The sequence below is a fragment of the Hemiscyllium ocellatum genome, chromosome 12 (assembly GCF_020745735.1).
Source record: "Hemiscyllium ocellatum isolate sHemOce1 chromosome 12, sHemOce1.pat.X.cur, whole genome shotgun sequence".
Classification (NCBI taxonomy): domain Eukaryota; kingdom Metazoa; phylum Chordata; class Chondrichthyes; order Orectolobiformes; family Hemiscylliidae; genus Hemiscyllium; species Hemiscyllium ocellatum.
In genome coordinates, this window is record NC_083412.1 from 21,478,954 (window position 1) to 21,502,328 (window position 23,375).

The window sequence follows — 23,375 nt, forward strand, 5'->3', positions numbered from 1 at the left end:
TCAAGAAGGCTTTTTGGAGATTTCTCCATGTTGACAGAACACACAAATCTTAGCTTTCATTGTTACCTCAATACTCCAGTCTCTTTTGGTGCAACACTCACCTCTGTTGGAGATGCCATCAGTCTTACCACAACAAGTAAGTGAAACAAAAATATTAAATCTATATGTTTAATTGTAGAACTCATATAATTATCATAATTATGCACACATTTATGCTGTTGGGCTCTGTGAAAGTTTTCTAACTATTACTATGACTTAATCTGCCTACATTTTATTGCTTCAATTCCGGTTTTCATTCGTAAGAAAATCGGAACTAAACAGAGGTGATTCTGAAAGCTGATAAGTTATTTCCTTCCCTGCACTCCTATATTTCACATTCATAACATGTTATAACGAATGAGTTGTGTACATAATTGCAAACTAAACACTTGATGAGAAGCATGTGATTTACAAGTATGTTTTGAACATCTCTTCTATGGGAGTCTATGTATATTAACAAGCCTAACTGTGTTTTAACAGATAATGATGTGCTCCATGTATGCCATTTGCAAGGTGAAGAACATAGACCTTAGGTTCAAGACGATTGTTACTGCCTACAAGGATTTGCCAAATACAAGTCAAGAGGTAACTCGGACTGTTGCAGAGATTTTTTCAAGGGAGGAAGGTTTGTTTTTTGGCCCTTCTTCCAGCATGACAAAAATATTATGTATTGCAAGTCAAGAAAAGTCCATATTTGCTTGCACAGCTTGTTGGTTTGACTCTGTGCTCTCATCCTTCTCCCCACTTCATCTCTCCTGTTCTCACCATCGTATCACACAAATACACGCACCCCCTCTTCCTGTTCATTTTCTAAAACTGCATTTAGTTCCTTTTGAAAAGACAGCAAGAAGTCACTCTTCAGTACCTCTGGAATACTGTTACAAGCATTTAAAAATTGTTCTCATTCTAGTTCAAGCAAATCTAATCTGTTTAGATTGTGGCTGAATGTTTAGTAAAATTTACCCTAGCAGCTGGCCAGATTTTGAGGTTAAATATTAAAGCACGTTTCTCCAACTATGGAAATTCAGAACAACTGAACTCATGATGTCTTTATCTGGGGTACTTATCATATGACTTGTTGCTAAATGATATCTGTTTCAAAGCAATGAAAAGAACAAATTTAATTCTTCTTGTCAGACTTGACTAATTTTACTGAAGTATTAAGGCTCACTGCATTTGCAGTTCAGTTAACTCTGTAAGTAAATTGCTTAGCTTAATTAAGGCATTCATTTTCTTTCTTCCTTAAGACTTTTAAACACGTGCTGATCAGAGAAGGGCAGTATGATTCCATTATAGGCTTCTACAACCTGGTGTTCATGCAGAGGCTGAAAACCAATATCCTGCAGTACGCTTCAACACGTGTGAGTAACTTATTATCTGTTTTCCCAACAAAAAGTATAGTGTTACACGTATGAGCCGAGTAACTAATAATTTTTGATATTTTTAGTGCAATTTCTGATGACTGTGGCTGTGTAAAATAACATCAGCAAATATTGAAATCTTCACTGCCAGGGATCCATAATTATTTCCTAATAGCTCGAAAAATGCACTGATTACTATTGTTTACTGTTTATACTGCAAAATTCACTCACTCAAATATAATGCTACAGGACTTTACACTCCCATCACTAACAAATCAACAATAATGTGATAATTGTTTGTTTCCATATCTTCAAGTTGTCCTATATTGAAATATTAGAACTCCAGGGCTTATCTGTGAATTTATTCTGTACTGTCTCTTTTGAACAGCCACCAACACTCTCTCCAATACCTCAAGTTCCTCGCAGTACATTTGGTTTTCCAAGTTCTCCACTGCGTGTGCCTGGTGGAAATAACATTTATGTATCTCCATTGAAAAGTCCATACAAAAGTGACGGACTACTGTCCCCAACAAAACTGACTCCAAGAACACGGTCAGCATATTTAAGCATTCATAGTGCAAATTGTGGCTCATGTTGTAGATCTCGGTTTCTGATACAGATATCAAATGCAGCCCAAAAGATAATGTTAATGTGTATATTAACAATGCCAGAGCGAAACATTGTGCATGCTGAAAATCTAAAATTAAACAAAGTACTGGAAATATTCAGTGGATTAAACAACTTCTGTGAAGAGAGAAGCATGGTTAATATTTCAGGCTTATTTCTTATTAAAATACATTTGTTCCCTGATAGTGGCTTACTTTTCTCTGATTGACTTATCATGATAAGTCAATGTGCAGTTCAGGCAGTGATTTATTCAAACTAGGTTTATGTTATAGCTTTAAAAACTAGCAAATATGGTTTCTCTGTCAATCTTCCATTGAGGTAGAATGTATCTGATGATGTTTTGCTGAGTGATTATGATCACCTTAAATGAAGAAGTAGGGACATCAGCTGAGATTAATTCTGTAAAGCACCAGGGTACCGTTTCTGAACAGATTAAGGGACCCTACTACAGATTAAAACTTTTTTTTTCTTGCAGAAAACTTTGAAACGGTAGACTTTTTCAGATTGTAAGTTTGTTTGTTGAGCTGGCAGGTTTGTTTTTAGCCATTTTGTAACCATACTAGGAACATCATCAGTGAGCCTTCAATAGAATTTTTCCCACAAGTGACATTAGAATAGCAGAATTGCATTGATAAAAACAACATGCTATTAGCAGCATTGGGTTCTTATACTTTTTAATTACCTGTGTGATTTTTAAAAAATATTATCTTTGTATAATACTTACAATGTCAAGCCCCCAAGAATGGTCTTGCTTTTCATAACTGATGAATAATTATTTGATTTCACAGGATATTAGTGTCTATTGGGGAACCATTTGGGGTGAGTATTGCTTTTTAAAGTCTATTGTGTATGCAGAATTGTCACCTTAAAGCTCCTTAAATGTTTTGTTGTACTATGTCCAGATTAGTTTTCCAGATGTAAAATATCAAGCTTGATAATGACCTAGGCTTTTGAAATAGAAATATTTAAATACTCAATTCACACAGTTAAGTAATGATCTTGAATATATTCCTTAATTGATATTAATCATTTCAGCAAAAGTACTGTACTGCAGGGATCTTCAAGTCAAACATCAGTGATTTATTGACTCATACATTCGTTAGTATTGGAATCAGATTCTGAAGGTTGAAATTTAAATCCCAATCAGCAAATTTGAAAAACCACCAATGTTCAATCATAATTTTGATGTTGGACTGGGGTGGACAAAGTTAAAAATCTCACAACACCAGGTTATAATCCAACAGGTTTATTTGGAAGCACTGGCTTTCAGAGCACTGCTCCTTCATCAGGTGTTTCAACCATCTGATAAATCAGCAACACTCCGAAAGCTAGTGCTTCCAGATAAACCTGTTGGATTATAACCTGGTGTTGTGAGATTTTTAACTCAATCATAATTTGACATTTGGTATTTTTAGTGATGACAATAATCAGGCTAATAAAAGAAATTCTAATGACAGTCCTTTAGAAGTTCCCCAAGGGGTTTAGCAGTGTACAATCAATAATTTGATCCTACCCAGTAGAACCACAAAAGCACCACTAAATTGCCCCAAGTAATCTCAGTTTACAGTACCAAGTCTCGATGCTGTCTTTCGAAACGTGGCTAGGAGATATTTTCCTTAACAGGAGTCAAAATATATAGATGAAGGAAAGTAACAAAATAGGGATATTGGGTTAAAAAGTGAAAATTGTGCGTTGTTTTCTCCTCCAAGCTGGACTTAGATCTATCATGTAATCTAGATCTCATATTGTTTCAGTCACCAGAAAAATTCCAAAAGATCAATCAGTTAGTGAGTTCCAGTGATCGTCACCTGAAGAGGGCTGGAGATGCAGGGAGTCTGCCAAAACCTCTCAAAAGGCTTCGCTTTGATATGGATGGTCAAGATGAGACGGACGGCAGGTAAACAAAGAAGCCAGTTCTGCTGCTTCATTCCGTACCTTTTCAGAAATCAGCCAAAAATAATTATCTTTCAAGATGAAAATTGTTTCAGATTGTAGCAGAAGAGCTGAATCTGTGTGACTTACTAGATTCTTACTCATTGTTTCATATGTTTGTTGTTTTTCTGCTTTTTAGCAAGCACTTGTCTGGGGAGTCCAAACTACTGCAGCAAAAGATTGCTGAAATGAGTAAGTGGATTCAAATTTTTTCCAAATTATTAATGTGTCTGGTTTTCATGTCCTATGGTTAGGTTATCTAGCAGTCTAATTAATTCTGATGAGGAGGAGTTTGCTAAGTTCTTAGCAGGCTGTCTAACCTCAAAAGCTGAATTCTGTGTCAGGTTATATTGCTTAGCAACAATGTTTGCATCACAGTTTCAGACAGATGTTTAGGAATTACATGAAATCAGATATGAATAGACCAGCAACTATGAAAGGCTTTCTAGAGTCCATTGGTTTCATATTCCACAACATGCCATGAACTAAAAAAATCATTTTCTGAGCCCTGTAAAGGTTGACCCAATTAGTAAACTTGTCAACTTGGAATATATGGCCTGGTTTTAAAACAGTGTAGGGGTGAGTGATAGCCAAATGTTTTGTGGCTTTTGGCTTCTTGTGTCAAAGTGAAACCTCACTGATTGTGTAGTAATCCAGCTTTCATGGCTGAAAGCTGAGCAGGTTTCTTGCAGCTGTAAGAAACATGGAGTTATTTGAATGATGCACATTTGCTATATTATTTAAGTGTAAAGCTTTTACTGAATACCTTTTGATAAATGAGCTCTTTCAAAACAATTATTTTTACACTTACATATAATAACAGGTAAGGAAATTCTGTGCTGCAGTCATGCAACGAGACTGTCAATTTTCATATGACAAAAAGCATTCTTTGCTTTTTGCATGTGTTGTTATTGTACTGTACAGATTACTTATACTTCAGATAATGCAGGTTTTGATTTGATGGTTGGTCATGTAATCTTTGAAGAGAAATCTTTTCCCAGAAATTGTCCTGTTTGGATGTGGACCAGATTGGCTGGAATGAAAGTCCTCCTGTGTTCTTAATCTGGTCATTTATGTTCCAAGTTTTAATATCTACAGTAGTTAGTGTTTTTTTTTGAACTACCATTGCTCAAACTGGATCTTTTTCTTTGCTGACCATAATCTAATCTAGCTAATAGGGAAGGACATTTGGTTAAACAGCTTAAGGTGCACCATTCTGCATAAAGGTTAAAGGAAGCATGTGTCCATGAATTATCACAACCAATATGAGTTGCTGACACAATTGTGCATGATGCTGTAGCCATTTAGCCAACTGAGTTCCAATGACCTCACTCCTTATGACCTCATTCTGTGAATAGTAAGCACATAAATGTAGGAATGGGGTATCTTGATTGAGAGCACAGCTATCACCCTGAAATCTTCCTGTGAAAACCAGACATTTCTCTCTCTGAATGCAGTAAATGAAGAAAAATTTTTGCGAACATTTTGAAATATGATATATGGTTTTATGAATGTTCACATAAATCACATTGTTGAAACCTTTGTAACTACCAAACAGTATTTTTGGTGACATCACTGAAGTCCTTACTTGTTCTGCTTTTAAAGTGACTATAGTTCTAGGCCAGTGTTATAGCCAAGGAGAAGTTTCTCCCTAAGTAAAAACCAAAAGAACTGCAGATTCTGTAAATCAGAAAAACGGACAAATTGCTGGAAAAGCTCAGCAGGTCTGGCAGCAATTATGGAGAGGAATCACAGTTAATGTTTGGGGTCCAGTGACTCTCCCTCAAAACACTCTGAGGAAACGTAACTGGACCCCAAACATTAGTTCTGATTTCTCTCCACAAATGCTGAGAGATGTTTCTCTCTATTTATTCCGTCCATGTCTGCCATGATTTCAAAAACCTCTTCTCATCTCCTCGGATAACAGTCCCAACTTCTCCAATCCATACTCAACTGAAGTTTCTCATTCCAGGAAATATTCTTCTAAATCAAGTCTGTGCTTTTCTTAGTGTATGCACATTCCTCTCGAACTGTACAGACAAAATATATTGTTCAAATTTGAATTTAATTTGCTTCGATGTTCTATGTTCTACCTCTCTGTAGTGTTGTGGCCTGCTGTTTGTGGTTATAATCATTGCAAAACTGTTAGTACTCGCCCTTGAGCCTTTGGCTTCGATCTTTATATCATCTTTGTAGAGAGGAGTAGTGCAAATGTTGTTCCCTTGTTTAAGAGGGGGAATCAGGACAGCCCTGGTAATTATAGGCCAGTGAGCCTTACTTCGGTTATGGATAAGTTATTGGAAAAGGTTATAAGAGGTAGGATTTATCTGGAAAGGAATTAGTTGATTAGGGATTGTCAATGCAGTTTTGTGAACCTTATTGAGTTCTTCAAGAAGCTGACAAAACAGGTGGATGAAGTTAAAGCTATTGATGTGGTGTATATGGACTTCAGTAAGGCATTCGATAAGGTTCCACATGGTAGGTTATTATGCAAAATATGGAGCTTCGGGATTGAAGGTGATTTAGCGGTTTGGATCAGAGATTGGCTAGCTGAAAGAAGAGAGAGGGTGGTGGTTGATGGAAAATGTTCATCCTGGAGCTCCGTTACCAGTGGTATGCCACAAGCATCTGTTTTGGGACCACTGCTGTTTGTCATTTTATAAATGATCTAGATGTAGGCATAAAAGGATGGGTTAGTAAATTTGTGGATAACTCTAAGGTCGGTAGAGTTAGGGATAGTGCCAAAGGATGTTGTGGGTTACAGAGGGACATAGATAAAATGCAGAGCTGGGCTGAGAAATGGTAAATGGAGTTTAATGCAGAAAAGTGTAAGGTAGTTCAGTTCGGAAGAAATAACAGGAATGCAGAGTATTGGGCTAATGGTAAATTCTTGGCGGTGTAGATTAGCAGAGAGACCTCAGTATCCAGGTGCATAAGTCCCTGAAAGTTGCCACCCAGGTTGATAGGGTTGTTAAGAAGGCACATGGTGTGTTGGCGTTTATTGGTGGGGGGATTGAGTTTAGTCACGAGATTATGCTACAGCTGTACAAGACCCTGATAAGGCCGCACCTGGAGTATTGTCACCAAGAATATGGAAGCTTTGGAAAGGGTTCAGAGGAGATTTACTAGGATGTTGCCTGGTATGGAGGGAAGGTCTTATGAGAAAAGGCTGAGCGAACTGAAGTTGTTTCATTGGGAGAGAAGAAGGTTGAGAGATGACTTAATTGAGACATAGAAGATAATCTGAGGGTTAGATAGGGTGGACAGTGAGAACTTTTTTCAGAGAATGGTGAAGGCTAACACAAGGGGACATAACTTTAAATTGAGGGATGATAGATTTAGGACAGATATTAGGAATAGTTTCTTCACTTAGTGTAGTAGGGGCGTGGACCTGCAACAGTAGTAGACTCGCTGACATTAAGGGCATTTAAATGGGTTTTGGACATACATATGGCTAATAATGGAACGTTGTAGGTTAGATGGGCATCAGATTAATTTCACAGGTTGGCGCAACAAGGAGGGCCAAAGGACCTATACTGTGCTGTAATGTTCGATGTTCTATGTTATAGCATTTAAGCACATTGTAGCACATGTGCATTTAAGTGTGGAAATCTAGAAGTTGCTTGCAAGATTAGTCAGAAATTTACAGGTTCATAAAATCCAAAGTCGAGTTCCAAGTTGGATCCAAAATTGGCTCTGACCAGAATCAAAGAATAATAATTGGTGCATCTTTTTGTAACCATTTTAATTTGGGTTTTGCAGAGAGTACAAAAAAGATTTATGCAGTTGATGCCAAGAATGGATAATTTTTAGGCAATGAGAAAAGAGAGGTTGAAGTTTATATTCTTGAGAATATGAGAGGCTCGGGGGATATTTATTTGAGATGTATAAAGACACGGGATCCTAGATCTGATATCACAGAGGTTGATGGCTGGGTCATTGAGTTAAAGTAATTGATCGTAGGATTAGAGAGGAGTTGAGTAATTTGAGTGTGCAGGCAAGAAAAGTAATGGATCATTTGGAAAACAGAGTTTGTTTACTTTGAGAGTCAGAATCAAAGAGCAGAATACTTTTTAAAATGCTTGTAGCATGCAAATATTAATGAACGAGTTCAGACACGCATCTTCAAACTAGGAACACAGGAACTAAATATTCAATTTTTACAGCAAAGAATTGGGAAGATAAATGGCATGGTGACCTTCCCAACAAGGAGTGCAAGTGTAAGGAACCTTTGTATCAAGATTAGAGTGGTGCTGGGAAAGCACAGCAGGTCAGGCAGCATCTGAGGAGCAGGAAATTGCTATTTCCTGATGAAGGGCTCTTACGTGAAATGTTAATTTTCCTGCTCCTTGGATGCTGCCTGACCTGCTGTGTTTTTCCAGCACCACTCTAATCGTGACTCTAATCTCCAGCATCTGCAGTCCTCACTTTTGCTTAATGAAGCTTTGCTACCTTCTGGCTTTGGAAAGATCACACCTGGAATATTGTGCACTGTTTTGGCCTCTTTATTTAAGGAAGGATATCCCTGCCATGAAGATAGATAGTGAGTGTTCACTAGATTAGATCCTGGGATTAAGGGTTATGATAAGAGACTGAGTAAATTGGGCCTGTAATCTCTGGAGTTAGAGAAATAAGATTGTGAATGAACCAAAACACATTGTTAGAGAAACTCAGCAGATCTAGCAGTTTCTGGAGAGAAAGCAGTGTCAATTTTCTGGGTTCAGTGACCCTCCTTCAATCCAGCATCCACAGTTGATTTTTGTTTAAGATTCTGAAGGGAATTGTTTCAACTGGTGGGGTCAGTCTTCGGATACATCTATCATTTATCATTGAGATGAGAACAAGTTTCTTCTTCGAAAGGGTTGTGATGTTTTAGGGTTCTGTTCTCCAGAGAGTTAAGAATGCTCCATTGTTGAACATAATCAAGGCTGTGATAGATAAATAGATATATTTTCAGTGTCTCAGGGAATCAAGGGATATGAGGAAGCAGGAGGTCGAAGGTTAGCATGATCATACTGAATGGTGGATTGGGCTGGAGAAGCTATTCCTCCTTTGCTCCTATTTCTTGTTTTGTTGATATAAATTGGCGCAACATTGACAGGAAAATCTAAGTATAAAGAACTGATATAAAAGAGGAACTGTATCAGAATAGAGTGAAGCTAACCTTCAATCCCATATAGACTCACTTGCTTCAGGACACTGAAGTACGCACTCATTTTGACTTCCTATGAATTATCTTTCAAGAGTCTCCCATTATAATTTATTTTACCCCTCCATTATAGATTAGCCATGGTCAAGTAATTTGCAGAAAGATAATTAGCTAGACAAAGCTAATTTGTCTCGCTAAGTTGAATCAAACTTCTATATCCTTAATAATTGGCCAAATTGCTCTTTTATTCTGATGATTTCGTTATTAAACTCATCAGAATTTACAAATGTGATATATGTATTGTCCCAGAGAGAGAGTTAGCTCCTCACATGTATTTTATATTATATAAGTTACTGTTAAAATTACAGCTAGAGAGAAACTGACCAATCAGTCGAAGCAGTTAATAGTCTACATAAACCTCCTAGAATCATAGAGAGATGTAGCACGGAAACATACTCTTCTGTCTAACTCCCTCATGCCAACCAGACATACTAAATCTAGTGGGAAAGTGAAGTCTGCAGATGCTGGAGATCAGAGCTGAAAATGTGTTGCTGGAAAAGCGCAGCAGGTCAGGCAGCATCCAAGGAACAGGAGATTCGACGTTTCGGGCATAAGCCCTGATTCCTGAAGAAGGGCTTATGCCCGAAACATCGAATCTCCTGTTCCTTGGATGCTGCCTGACCTGCTGCGCTTTTCCAGCAACACATTTTCAGCTCATACTAAATCTAGTCCCTTTTGGCCCATATCCCTCTGAATCCTTCCTATTCATATACCGATCTTATTCATTTATTGACCCCCTGCCAACCTATCCTCTATTCCTTTCTCCCTCATATACTTATCTAATTTCTCTTAGATGCATGTTCTCACCATTAAGTAAATAGGATATCTTGAATTTTTTTTAAGACTTATCAAGGCCATGTCCATTTATGACCCTAGCTTTGGTGACTTCAACAAATAAATTCCCTTTCTGTGTTGATTTAATCAAATCCCTTCATAATTTTAAATGCCACTGTTGGATTCTCCGCAGTCTTCTGGAGTAAAGAGCGTCATCTTGTTCAGTGTTTCTTTCTAAAGCAACAAATGATCTTCTGCATCAAAAGATAAATCGAAAAGTTTGATTTGAAAGCATGTGTCATATTCAAGATTGGCTACATTAGACTGCCAGGTAGGGAGGTCAAACTGTGTAACAATAAAAGGAAGAATAATTTGACTAAACTCCTGAGATTACTCTTCCATCCAGCCTCAGGAAATGTTTCTCACCCTGCTTTGATCCTGTCGGCAAGTTGCAAAGTTGCTGTCAGTTCAGAGGAGCATGTTTGAGCATGTATTATTTCTCAATCCTTAGTCATTTCTTAACACTGTACAGACTCATCAGCCTTGGACCGAGCTAATATTGCACTTAAGTGTTTACATTTTAAAGGTACAGGATATTTTGGAATTCAGGATTAGTCAGAACCATTTGTTGAGATTATAATGCAGTTATTGATTATCCAGGCATTATCTATTTTTATTAAATATGTTATTCTTGCCTGAATTAGAACGCTTCTAAAATTTATCATGCTTGATAATTCAAAAAGCCAATATTCTGTGTGACCCTGCAGTTCAGAACTAAAATGGTCATCATAATAAGAGGGATGGAATAGATGTCAAGAGGGTCACATTAACACAGTATTCAGTGGCAATGTTAATCCATAAGTGTACAGTTCTGACTATCAAATTACATGCATAGAAATTATAACAGTGACACAGGCCATTTGATCCAATCAGTTTTCCCTTCAAACAAGCAAAATGCATTTATCGGCAGTATTCCCATAACCCTTCTTCTTTATTTATCTATCTATCCAACCTAATCTTTAATGCTAATTTCTGCATATGTAATTTTTTTTATCGAGTTCAACCTTATTTTTTTTTCTTATTTTGACGAACAGCTTGCTTTGAATTTTTTGTGCAGATATTAGTTCATACTCTTTTAGTTTTCATTTTCATATTCTCTCTTATCATATTCACCTTTTATATTTTTTCATAACTATTGTTCTCCCATCTTGAACCCATTTATCCACAGTATCATAAAATTATTAGTTGTTTACTTTAATCAGATGATTATTCTGTATATTTTTTAAAAAGACAGTCCTACGTGTTAATTTCTCTTCCTATCACTCCTCAGCAAACAATCTCCTCCTGCAAAACATGTATCTTCTTTAACCATTATTGCCCCACCATTTAACTTTATACAGCTAACTATCGTTTCAATCCTACAGCAGTCTCTTTCTCTCTATGTGGACACTGTATGGTAACATATTTGTTTTTCATTTTTGTTTGGTTTACAAACCAATTTGTTAACCCTTCTTCAAAACTATCCTATTTCTTACATTTGTAAATTGCAGCACATGCATTTGAACTTCTTGTTGTTTTACCATTATACATTCTCCGGTAGATGCTTTTGGTCTAAGCTAACCGTCTATTCCCTGTATTTACTGGTCCATTTGATTTGATTCTTTTACGTTATATATCTCTCACTAAATTGGTCTTTGCATGAGTCAATTTAATCTACTTAAAAGGATGAGTAAACAAGGGCATTCAACACACAAGATATGCAGTTTATTTTTATTCATTCATGGGATGAGGGAATTGTTAGCTGGGCTAGCATTTATTGTCTGTCCCTAGATTAGCTAATCCTCAATATAACAAACTGGCTAGTCTAAATAATGAGTGAGAGGATTGTTTCATTCTGACAGTTTTATTAATTTTCCTACAGCATCCACGAGGAATAAGATGCAAGAACAGAAGCTGAAAGATGGAAATGGTGGTATGAAGAGGGAGGAAAGTTGAGTCCCTCATCTATCTCTGTAATGTATCTCCAGTGCATATGAGCAGAATCTTCTTCATGGTTGATTTGCATTCATTCTTCCTTCCCAGATTTTTTTTTACATATGGAGTTTATTTCCTTTTACAATCTCCAGTTAATTAGTTTAAGTCATTTTAGAGAATTGTTTTGCTAAACACTAAGGCCATATTTTCCTCTGACTGTGAAGCTTTATAAAATGTTTGACTAAGTAATAGAACAGGCCTGATGAAAGAAGGTATCTTGCTTTTCTGCTGATTTTTACCACTACTAAGTGTTTCCAAAAATGACCACTGAAGAAATCTGAATCTATAGCCTCAACCAAGGGCCATTCAGCAGACCAGATCTGCACTGAGTATATTAGCTAATCCTCAACAACAATCCTCAATCTTCAGCTCCATTCACCCATGCTTCCTTTTTCTGGCATTTCTAATGTGATTTGCATTAGTCTGCTTGTTTTAGTATAACATTATTTGTTTCACGCTCATTATTTAATGCAGGAACTTTTAGCATTGCAACTTCCATTTTTGAATTCAATACTTCAATATGTCCTTTATTTGTATATAAATACATGGTGATACTCTGTCCAAATTGCAGATCTCCTGCTGGGTCCTTGGACTTGATTCTGTGAACAGCTACACTTTTGTATCTAGCTGTAAATTGAGCCTGCTCTATTCGAAATAAGCTTTGCATATATTAAACATGTTCATGTGGATCATGTATCATAATCAGTGCAGTGTAATATGTTTTGAGTAATGTACAATTAGATGCACAGAATGTTTGTCAGTTCCACTGTTTAAATGCCAAGTAAGATCTAGAAGATGGTTGGAGTTGTATTCATGTTGGTAATTTTTACAAGTTCTAATATCAGTTCCATATTAAATGTCTGTCATCTTGATTGGTCTTTTTTAAAAAATGAAATGAAGGCAATTAACACTTCATTGAGGAGGAGAATATGGCCTTAAATATGTAGCATTTGCACAAAATATGTGCAATTTCAATTTTATTAATGTTTTATTTATGTCTAAAATTTTACTTTTACAAACTAGAAATAAGTTTGTCTTTAGTTGAATTGTCTTCAAACAAATGTTCCTGTCAATTTTGGTTCTAGTGTTGATGTAAATGTAAGTTTGCAATAAGTCATATGAAAAAAATCTGGCCTTTATATGACACTTCACAATTTTAGGCTGTCCAAAAGCAGATTACATCCAATGTACTGTATAATTTAATGCAGGAAATATTGCATATAGCAAAATCTTACCAACAGCAATTATAACATTGATCATCTTCAGTTATTATGTTGGTTTGAGGGATCAATTTTGGCTAGGACACAAGGAGAAGTTTCTGATCATCTCCTCTGAATAGGACAATGAGATCTTTTCCCTTCACCTGAGAGGACAGTCAGAAACTCTGACTTCATTCAGTACTTGAGTAAGCACTGCATAGTGCCAGACTAGCTTATATGCTGAAGTCTGTGGAGTGGGTCTTGAACTGGCAGTGTTCTAGCCCAAATGTAAGAAAAATCCTAGCCCAATGTCAAGGCTTCTATCTTTAAGTATAAATGATTTGGCAAACTGCACTATTGATTTTGATTTGTGCATTGAAACAGTACCTAATGTTCTTCAGAAATATAAACTGATGCACTATTTAATTTTGCAGAGGTTATTATCAGCATTATGAATGAAGGCGTGAATATTAAGCCATTTTCTGGAACTTTGGCTTTTTTTTTACCTCAGACGTACACAACAGCCTTCACAACTGAAATGCTGACTACTAAATCAAAGCCTTGAAGGTCTCAAACATTTTGATGAACAAATTATGAAGTATGATCTGTGCTGTATTTACAGTAAATAGTTAAACTGCCCTATAGACAGGCATTATGAATAATACTAACACTTATTTGGGATAACTGTATTAATGTTGGATTGTTCGTGATAGTTGCCTGAGAAGTTGGAAACTGTTCCTATCTACAAAAAGCTCAATAACATGAAGATATCAGTATTCATTGAATTTAAATAGTTAATAAATGGATTAAACATCTTTCCATCTGAGTAAAAAGGTACAGGTCTGTACTTGTTATTTGTTCAAAAGCAATCTATTTGACTGCACATTATGGTACTGTTTCGATATTTTATATATGTCAATAAAATCTACAACATGCCTGTGGTTGTTGTTAATAGCTGTAGAATCAAAAAAATCTATTTTTCAATCTTTTTCTGAACACAAATTTCTACAGAGAGTTTGCCTTGCTGTCAATGCCTGGTTGTTTCATATAATTCAGGCTTGTCCACATTCTTGATTGGAATATTTTGGGAAGCCTGTCTGGGAAGGAGTTAACATTCTCTTTACCTACCTTTTGCTCAAATCTGAGCAGATTCTCCATCCTCTTCAGCCCCACCCCTGTCCCTTCCCAACAAATGCTGACTCACTGTGTTTATCTCAGGCTGAATTAACATATGAACATTCACACAGCTTGCTACCCCACCAGAGTCCATTTCCTTTTGATTTAGGGTGTAGGTTTGCTCACTGAGCTGTAGGTTTGATATCCAGACGTTTCATTACCTGGCGAGGTAACATCATCAGTGGTGACCTCCAAGTGAAACCTTTTGATGTTAAACTCCCAGATAAGCCTGTCAGTTGTAAAGGCAGGAAAGAAAAAAAAAATTCTGATTGAGGAGCAGTACCTTGTAGAATCTTCCATAATGTATTTACCTATAAATGAAAAAAGGGTCACTAGTTCCTTGATGGGTAGCATTCTGGCCCCACTGGCTGTTTGTTTGATTTGTCTGATCTAATTTATGTAGGTGAAGTATTGAACTTTGTTTACGAGGCTGTTTTTAGTTTATTTCCTTCTCTGTTCAGGCTGCAAATCTGTAGATAGCAAAAGAAATTGAAAAAATAATTACAGTGGATCAAACCTCCAACTATAGTGCACATGGTGTACCTCTGGTCTGTGTCCAATGACAGGATTCAAATGATTCAGCTGCTAACACAGTATCACAAATGCTGAATAAGTTAGTGACAATACCCTTACACCGGCACGGTGGCACAGTGGTTAGCACTGCTGCCTCACAGCGCCTGTAGACCCGGGTTCAATTCCCGACTCAGGCAACTGACTGTGTGGAGTTTGCACGTTCTCCCAGTGTCTGCGTGGGTTTCCTCCGGGTGCTCCGGTTTCCTCCCACAGTCACAAAGATGTGCGGGTCAGGTGAATTGGCCATGCTAAATTGCCCGTAGTGTTAGGTAAAGGGGTAAATGTAGGGGTATGGGTGGGTTGCGCTTCGGCGGGTCGGTGTGGACTTGTTGGGCCGAAGGGCCTGTTTCCACACTAAGTCTAATCTAATCTAATCTTACAAAATTTTAAATGAAAATACAAATCAAAAAGAGGCCTTGGGCTATCAGATACTTTTAATTTATTTACATTTAACATGACACTAAAATCAAAAACCACATGCACAAGGGGAAAAAGTTTAACAAAGAATCATGTAGTCATTATCTGTAACAGATAAGACAAGCAAATGTAACTGACTGACAGTAGCATTAACATTTCAGTATTTTTTCAATTAAATTTTCCAGTTATTACATTTAATATCTTTGCACATTTCTTTATGGTAAACATGATTTATACTATTAGGGTTCAATACATAAAGATCAACTTTTCACTGAACAAATATTGAACTACTTTTGGAGGGTAATCATGTGATGTTAAATAAATTAAGATTCCCAGTGCTGTAATAAGTCAGTTCAAGCATAAATGCAGGCTGAAAGAAGTTATCCTATATCCTTTTAAAACGTTGGCTGTATAGATTGCAAATAAATTGGGACTGGACTCTATGGAACAAACTCAGTTCAAGTTCACCTCTACTGCCATGATCAAATGTGTAAACATAGTCACTTAATGCAATAATGTAGTGTGATCAGAGTAAAATCATCCAACTGCATTCAAATGTGAGACTGCTAACAACTCTACAGTTTGTCCTCAAATTTCAGGGAAACAAAATTGGCAATGCAGCCGTTCCACTAACACCAATTCACAGCGACTGAAATAACTCCACAGAAGCTAGTATCCCATTGCCTAGTCACCCTTTCTGTACACTGATACAGCTCCGTCTGAACTAGCTGCCAAGAGTGGACAGGATATCTGACATTTTTCTAGATGTCTTCAGCCAGGGCTCTTTGATTAACAACCCTGATCTGGGAACTCATTCTATGAGAGACACCTCATAACAATCACTGCAGTCTGTACCTACTCTCACCCATGGGATGAAAAAAAATGGTTTTTGTAATTAAGGCTGTTACTGATTTACTATAATTGAGATTTTTGTCATGCTAGGCCACAGAAAAGGAACCAGAAAATGATGCATTTGCCTGTGTCAGAATAGAAATTGACAAGTATTTTAAAATACTAGGCAATTTAAATCTATTTCTTGCTAACAACAATGGCAATTTCCAAACGGCACCTGCAAGGAGCTGCAACATGCCATGTCAAAGAGGACACTTATGCTGTTTTGTGACACTAATTTACTAAAACAGCTCACCATTGACAACTGTATTATTCCAAGTGTGTATTCAGTAAATGTGTTAAATCACTTATGGACAGTAATCTGATTATACATCAAAATTGATAATCCTAGCAGCCAATCATTTATTACATCCATAAAGCATTCAATCATCTATTAATTCTCTCTCTCTCATCGTATCAGATGGCTAGTTAAGGTTTATCCAGCTAATCTAGATACCTAATAATACACCACTAGGAACCTTTGGCTGGAATCTAGTACTTCCATGTGATGCAATGATAATAAATTGATCTATTAAGTTTTCTGGGACATGTGGATATCCTTTGCTTTGTGTATGTTGCTGGAAAAATTGTATTGATGCAAGAAAGCAAACTTCTTCTGAAAATGAATAGCAAATGTTATTTTAAAGTACAAAGTGTTATGAAATGAATGGCTGCACAAACTAAGGATATTCTTAAAACTATGATGCGTAGTTCTGAATTATACATTAGACCAGAATTCTTTCATGGAGCCTTACTAGTTACCTCTATAAAAGAAATATGGAAAGAATGACTTCCATAATCTGATGTTTCACTCTTGTGACGGTGATCCATTTCTTCAAAGTGAAAATGAATTCCCAATGGTTCAGTAAACATTTTCTCCCATGAGCAACTGAACCATTCGAATGTGCCAACACTCCAGGTTTGATTGTTGATCTGTGCCATATCTCAGCGAGAGATGTTGCAACAGGCAGTAGTTAAAAGTCATACAGGCCTCCTCTCCAAAACAATGTTGAGCAAACTCTCCAAATTATGTAATCTCTAAATGCTAAGCAAGGAGCTCAGCTGTAATATCTCCCTACTTTAATATCCTGTTTGAAGCTAATAAAGAAACAATGGTTTCTTCGGCACAGTTGCAGTGAGCACATACAGAACTCTAACCCTGTCAGAGTTGACACCTGAAGGGGTAGGGACAGATAAACTGATTAGGATGTGGAGAGAAAACTGACCAAGAAACCCAGTATATTCAGTGACTGCTCACATTCCTGCTTCAATTCCGGAATGCCCCATGTTTGCCAGCCTTGCTGATGAAATTCTTCAAGAGCTCGTGGTCCATCTCAGAAAAGCCCTGTGTTTGTGTCACTGCTGTCAAATGATTGACACAGAACTTAAAGCAAAACTCTTCCAATCCCTAGAATAACAATTCAACACAATTCAATTATCCAAAGGCAATACAAAGCAATTAATTATCCATGACATTTTGTTCGAAGATGACAAGCTGGACAGATCTAGGTATATTGATAATAGCATTCTTTTCATTAACTTACCTCAGGAAAATTCACTGGAAATAAATTTAATCCAATTTAAATAACATCCACTTTGTGTTGTTCCAGTGAAGGGTGTTTATACCAAATTTGGTTGCCAGTGCCATGGTGGCTGATGGCAAGAGAAACTTTTCTTTTGCTGGGTTTTGTACTGTTCTATAAACTGAACCATTTCAAACAGGGAAGGGAACAGAAAACTCAATAGGATTCTCAAGTAAGTTAAGTAAAGCAATTTTTGAAGTTTGCTAGCAGAATTTTCTGCAGATTTAATTTTTGGGGGGAAATTGAACTGCCAAAGAATTGTTATAATGTCTTTTTTAAAAACAAAAAGGCTTTCAGTTAAGGATATTACTGATCAGGATGACAGGGAATAGTACAGCCAGGTCACAAGCATGTTGAAATATTCCTTGGTTGAATATATTCGGATTTTAAAAATACATAGTGAAAATAGTAGGCACTACTACTTATTTCAGTCGAGTTCAAATTATTCAAATTAGATTTCACCAAATTCACAGGGTGATTGACCACTTGGAATAATTGTTGTTTGTGTGTGAATCCCATTATGTGTAAATCTGAAATGCAAACATGACTTTTGTCATTAAAACTTCAAAATTTTAGATTAAAACATTTAAAAGAAAGTATCCAAAGCAATGTTTTCAGCAATCCAGTTTTAGATATGGTTCATGTTAAGTAAAATTGAATGCATTATAATTGTTTCATCTGGAAGAAAGGTTATTTTTTTCAATGTAGATGAGTTGCACTTTGCAGGCACAGAGGTTACTAAACTGAACAAGTGTAGAGGGTACTCAGTAGACCAAGGACTAGTACCACACTTGACTTTACTGTAATTATGCAACTGTTAATTCCCCCTTTTCCCTGTCTGGTTAATGGCTACCAACTGCAAAGCTGAAGAAAGGAACCTTTCTATTAACATTTCACTGAGAGTTTGTTCACATTTTGACAACTGTGACACCTTGGGTGGATGTAATAACATCACTGTGAAGAATTGCATTGACTAAAGTGGACTAAGCTTGTTTCTGCGAATTACAACCCTTATTCTTAAATATTGCAGTGTTTGAATCTATTTGTAGGAAATATGGAATAGGAAAAATAGTCAAAACTGTTCAATAATTATTAAAATCAATAATTACTAGTATTTTAGATTAAACTGATGGGTCTGTCATCACAGAGGTCTGAACAATACCTTCTGGTCTGCGACATGCCACAGCAATACCATTCCCATCTTGGACTGGCTCATATTTGCCTGCTGTTTAGTGCCCTCCAATTTTATTAACAATTAGTTAATCACTTTAATGAAGAGGTTTCCAAATTGTACTTATTGTATATTAATTTCAATTTCTATTACATATTTGTATATCCCTACCAATGCAGGTTTAATACTTTAACCTCTTTAATTGCCAAAGCATTATACAGAATGAACTGGTTACATGCACATTTTAAAAAATCCTTTAACAGTGGTATCAGACAGCAATAACATTCCTTCTTGGACTGCCTCATATTTGCCAACTTTTTGATATCCTGCAATTTTACAGATCCCTTCTGAAATGCATAATATTCCCAGCATTTCCTGTTATATTTCAGTCAAATTGGGTTTGGAGTACGCATGCTACAAGTTGCAGAGAGTGAGACAAATAAGATAGCTGATGCACAGACAAGTCACCTCTCTGAACTAGAACATAGTGGCAATAAGACAGGCATAACGTAGAGGTGCAGAACTGCAAACTTATTATTCTCATTTCAATACACTGAGGAAAGACAAGGAAGGAAAGAAAGAGGGTGATGTTGATTAAATAAACTAGCCCTTGGGGGGTAAAAGCACATTTCAAAGACAGAACCTACTTAGTTAGAATTACGGAACAGAGGTGCCAATTGACTGGAGGGTGTACAATGTAGACTGTCAAATAAAGGGAGATTGGAGGTGATTTGAAAGCAAATTACAGAAGGATGCAAGGAGCTACAAAAGTAGTGACGATGGAGATATCCCAATGTAGGCAGAGACAATAACTGAGAAAAGACAAAAAGGGAGATGAATTTCTGAAATCCAGTATGTTTTCAAACTACCAAAAAAGCAAGCAGTTCTGGAGCTAGTTCTGAGAAATGAAGTGGGACAAGTAAATAAACATTCAAAAATATTGATCATAGTTTAAAACAGTTATGGAAAAAGACAGGAAATCATGGAAAAAGCTAAGAGGATGAGATTGCCATGGATGACTAAAGATACAGACAATATAAAGTTTTATGACAAATTAGGTTAGAAAACAATAGAGAATCAATTGATTACATAAGTACAGAGGACATTTTTAAAAAATTAAAAGGGTGAAAGCAGGCTAGAATACATTACTGGCAATAGAACAAGATAACTAAAAATTGATATAACACACAATAGGAAGAAATGTGAATGCCAGAAGTTCAGAGTTGAAAGAAACTTACAAAAATGGTTCCAGGGATGAAACCTTTTGTTTTACGAAGATAGATATGAGAAGTTGAGTCTGATCTCCTTGGAGAGAAGGCAGCTAAGAGGAGATCAAATCACAACGGGTTTGGATAAGTGCTATCATTTGTAAAAGTATCAAGATAAAGAGGGCATTGATTTCAAGTGATGTGGAAAAAAGGCAGATGTGATGTGAAAGATTATTTTTTCCACATATTGAGTGCACTGCCTGTAAATGTGGTGAAAGTAAATTAAATTGAGGTATGCAGGAGGGCATCAGATGATCATTTTAATAGAAGCAATGTGTAAGGATATGATGAAAGGGCAGGAACATGGCACTGAGTCATGATTCTTATTTGGCGAGATGGTGGAAGCATAGTGGACCCCTGCATTGTAATTTGATGATCAACCTATAAAAAGTAAATGGGTAGACAAAGGTAAGTGGGATTGATTAGAGGCAAATCAAAATCTTGCAGGGCATGTCTAAGTATACTAAAAGTACTCTATCTTCACAACATAAATAATGGGGATGTGACTATAAAAGAGCAGCTAGTAGCAATATCAGATGTGATAAAGAGACAATACTTAAAGTGTTAGTTACCCTTACAGCTGAACAGTCATCTTATTCACGTGGAATGGAACTTGTGCTACTGAGGGAATTGAGGGTGGATACTGCAGAGACCCTGGCTATAATCTGCCATTCCTCCTTATATGCTTGATGGCAGAAGATTGAAAGATTGCAGTGGTGGTGATAGAAGGAACTATAAAACTGCATGGTCAATAAATTCTATCCATAAAGGTAGGTATTTTGGTTGTCTTCTCACTAAATGACGAATTTGTATGGTCATTTCCTCAGAAACAAGTATTAGGACTACTTTCGTTTATTTTTATGTAGAATCAGGTGTACAGGCTATAACAACAGCTCAAAGGTAACAGAACAAAATGAATAAGTGCAGTGACAGCAAGATAACAGAAACAGATTGCTGAAACAGGCAGACGCCAAGTCAGGAATAGGATTAATTTGAAAACTTGACAAAAGAGCTGACACAGGAACACTGAGCCAAATGTCCTCGTTCAGTGTTGAATCATATGATAACATGAACTGAAAAGACATCTACTTTCTGTTGCAAGTTGACCATTCACAATGAACATATTTAGCATGAGGTTTGTTCCCCTCCTCCTACCTTTGCCTGATATTTCACTGCAGCCGACAATAAAGTAATTGCATTCTCCACTGAAATTCCTTGTTTAATATTCTGCTCACAAAGATTTTTTAAGCTGTTCTCTCCATAAAATGCTGCCAAATCCAAAAGGCCTGTAAGGTTAAATACAAGAATATTCTTAAGTAGTACTTGTTTTTAAATTATAAAAGACAATTGCTTCCATCTAAATTTTTAACATCTTTATTACACATTTGCTTATATTAAAGAAGTGTGTATGTATCAGACTTAAGTATCATTGAGATTAGTGAGATTGTCAGCTTTGTAATAAGGTGATAAATGTATTTCAACTGCTACAATTGTTTTAGAAATCACACACATGGATAAGATACCAATCCTGGATAAACAAGTTTCCTACAGCTGAACAGACCGAAGCCCCCATGTACTTCATATTCTCCATAAATATTTCTACATGCCCTTCCCTGGTCACTGTCAGATTGAATCAGGCTCAGTTTGTAACATGTTTCTTTGCTGAAGCATGATTATAAAATGTAAGCTGTAGTGATAAATCGAACATGAACAGATCTTGATGCCTATAGTACACCATTCTTACTACAAAAGACATACCCATTTTTATAAATTTGTTCTATAGGAAAACAATAAATGTGGCAAGAAGGTCCCCATGAAATTTTAACCACATTTGGCCTGTTCTTACTCAAACAGAGCGCCAACAGCACACCGCTATGGATGAGCAGAGTCCATCACATCCATAGCCACAGCACAAATGGCAGACCCAACAAAAGGCATCTGGCTTTGACAAAGATGGCTCCTCTACCAGGAGAAACTCCTCAGTAATGACTAGGCATAAAAAAGCAGCTTCTAATACTTCCATATCTGTTCCCAGTAAAGTTTGATGCCATGCCACCTTTTACCATTCTAGTCACTCTTGGGCTGCCTCAGGAAAAAAGTAAGTTTGATTGTGACAAATATAATCATTTTAAGATTTTGCAAAAGCCCTTTCACAGCTGCTAACATCTCAACAGCCCATTCATGGCCATCAACCATGATGCACTCCCAACATGTCATTAACTAAATTTAAGGGAATGTCAGCAAAAATATTTAAACAAGGTGGCTTTATTTCATCATGTTATTCTCCTTTCCCCAATACCATGCTTAGGATTGCATCATGTCATTGTGGAAGGTATGATGGAACTACGAGGAAGCAAGATCTTAAGCTGACCTGCCTGGAGCAATTTCAGAGAAGCATTAAGTGATTAATGCGATTAGAAGCACCGGTTGAGTATTACAGGGAATATACACCATGCCAATCTGAAACTGGGTCCTCTGCTTTCTGGTGCACCCAGAACCTTGTCGTCCTGAATGAAACCATCTCTCACTCTTCTAAACTCTAGAAAACAGGCCCAATCTATTTAACCATTCTTCACAGGATGATCTCCCCATTCCAGGAATTAATTTAGAGAACCTTCATTGTACTCTGTCTATGACAAGTCTATCCATAGGTAAGGAGACGAAGACTGCAAACAATACACCAGATTCGATGTCAACAAGGTGCAACATAATTGCACTGACATCTTTACTCCTCTATTAAAATCCTCTTGCCATAAAGCCATACCAATTGTCTTCAAAACTGCTTGCTGTGACCCTTTGAACGTCAACACTTACCAACCACTCAGCATTTACAAAATATTCTACATTTCAGTTTTTCCTATCAAAGTGGATCATTTCTCCACAAGGTACTTCATTTATTTAAACTCACTTAGCCTCTCCAAATCAAATAAGATCATCTTGCCTAAACATGACACCACATGGTCAACTCTTGACTGATCTTTGAAACGGCAAAGCAAGCCAGTTATTTGTACCTCAACAGCATGTGTAGCACCACATCCCACACATCCATTCCCTCAACCACAAACGCTCAGTACACATGGTTGCCATTGTCTACAAGATGCACTACAGAAATTCAACCAAG

The 23,375-nt window shown here is 36.7% G+C and overlaps 2 protein-coding genes across 7 annotated transcripts in view; one reads left to right on the plus strand and one right to left on the minus strand.

Moving 5' to 3' along the window:
• Nucleotides 1-14,064, plus strand: part of rb1 (retinoblastoma 1) — a 199,226-nt gene extending 185,162 nt beyond the window's left edge. For both annotated transcript variants that reach the window (XM_060833366.1, XM_060833367.1), the window contains 7 exons: nt 520-624; nt 1,287-1,400; nt 1,789-1,952; nt 2,816-2,846; nt 3,782-3,924; nt 4,099-4,151; nt 11,864-14,064. In XM_060833366.1, coding sequence (XP_060689349.1) covers nt 520-624; nt 1,287-1,400; nt 1,789-1,952; nt 2,816-2,846; nt 3,782-3,924; nt 4,099-4,151; nt 11,864-11,937 — 684 coding nt within the window. In that variant the 3' untranslated portion in view covers nt 11,938-14,064. The remainder of the gene's footprint in view (nt 1-519; nt 625-1,286; nt 1,401-1,788; nt 1,953-2,815; nt 2,847-3,781; nt 3,925-4,098; nt 4,152-11,863) is intronic.
• A 1,323-nt stretch (nt 14,065-15,387) lies between these two features.
• LOC132820965 (RCC1 and BTB domain-containing protein 2-like) overlaps nt 15,388-23,375 on the minus strand; it is a 67,032-nt gene continuing 59,044 nt past the window's right edge. For 4 of the 5 annotated variants that reach the window (XM_060833373.1, XM_060833371.1, XM_060833372.1 and 1 more), the window contains 2 exons: nt 21,410-21,540; nt 15,388-17,640 (listed from right to left, as the gene is read on the minus strand). In XM_060833373.1, the coding sequence (XP_060689356.1) occupies nt 17,500-17,640; nt 21,410-21,540 (272 nt within the window). In that variant the 3' untranslated portion in view covers nt 15,388-17,499. The remainder of the gene's footprint in view (nt 17,641-21,409; nt 21,541-23,375) is intronic. The other variant, XM_060833370.1, reaches the window with a different exon arrangement.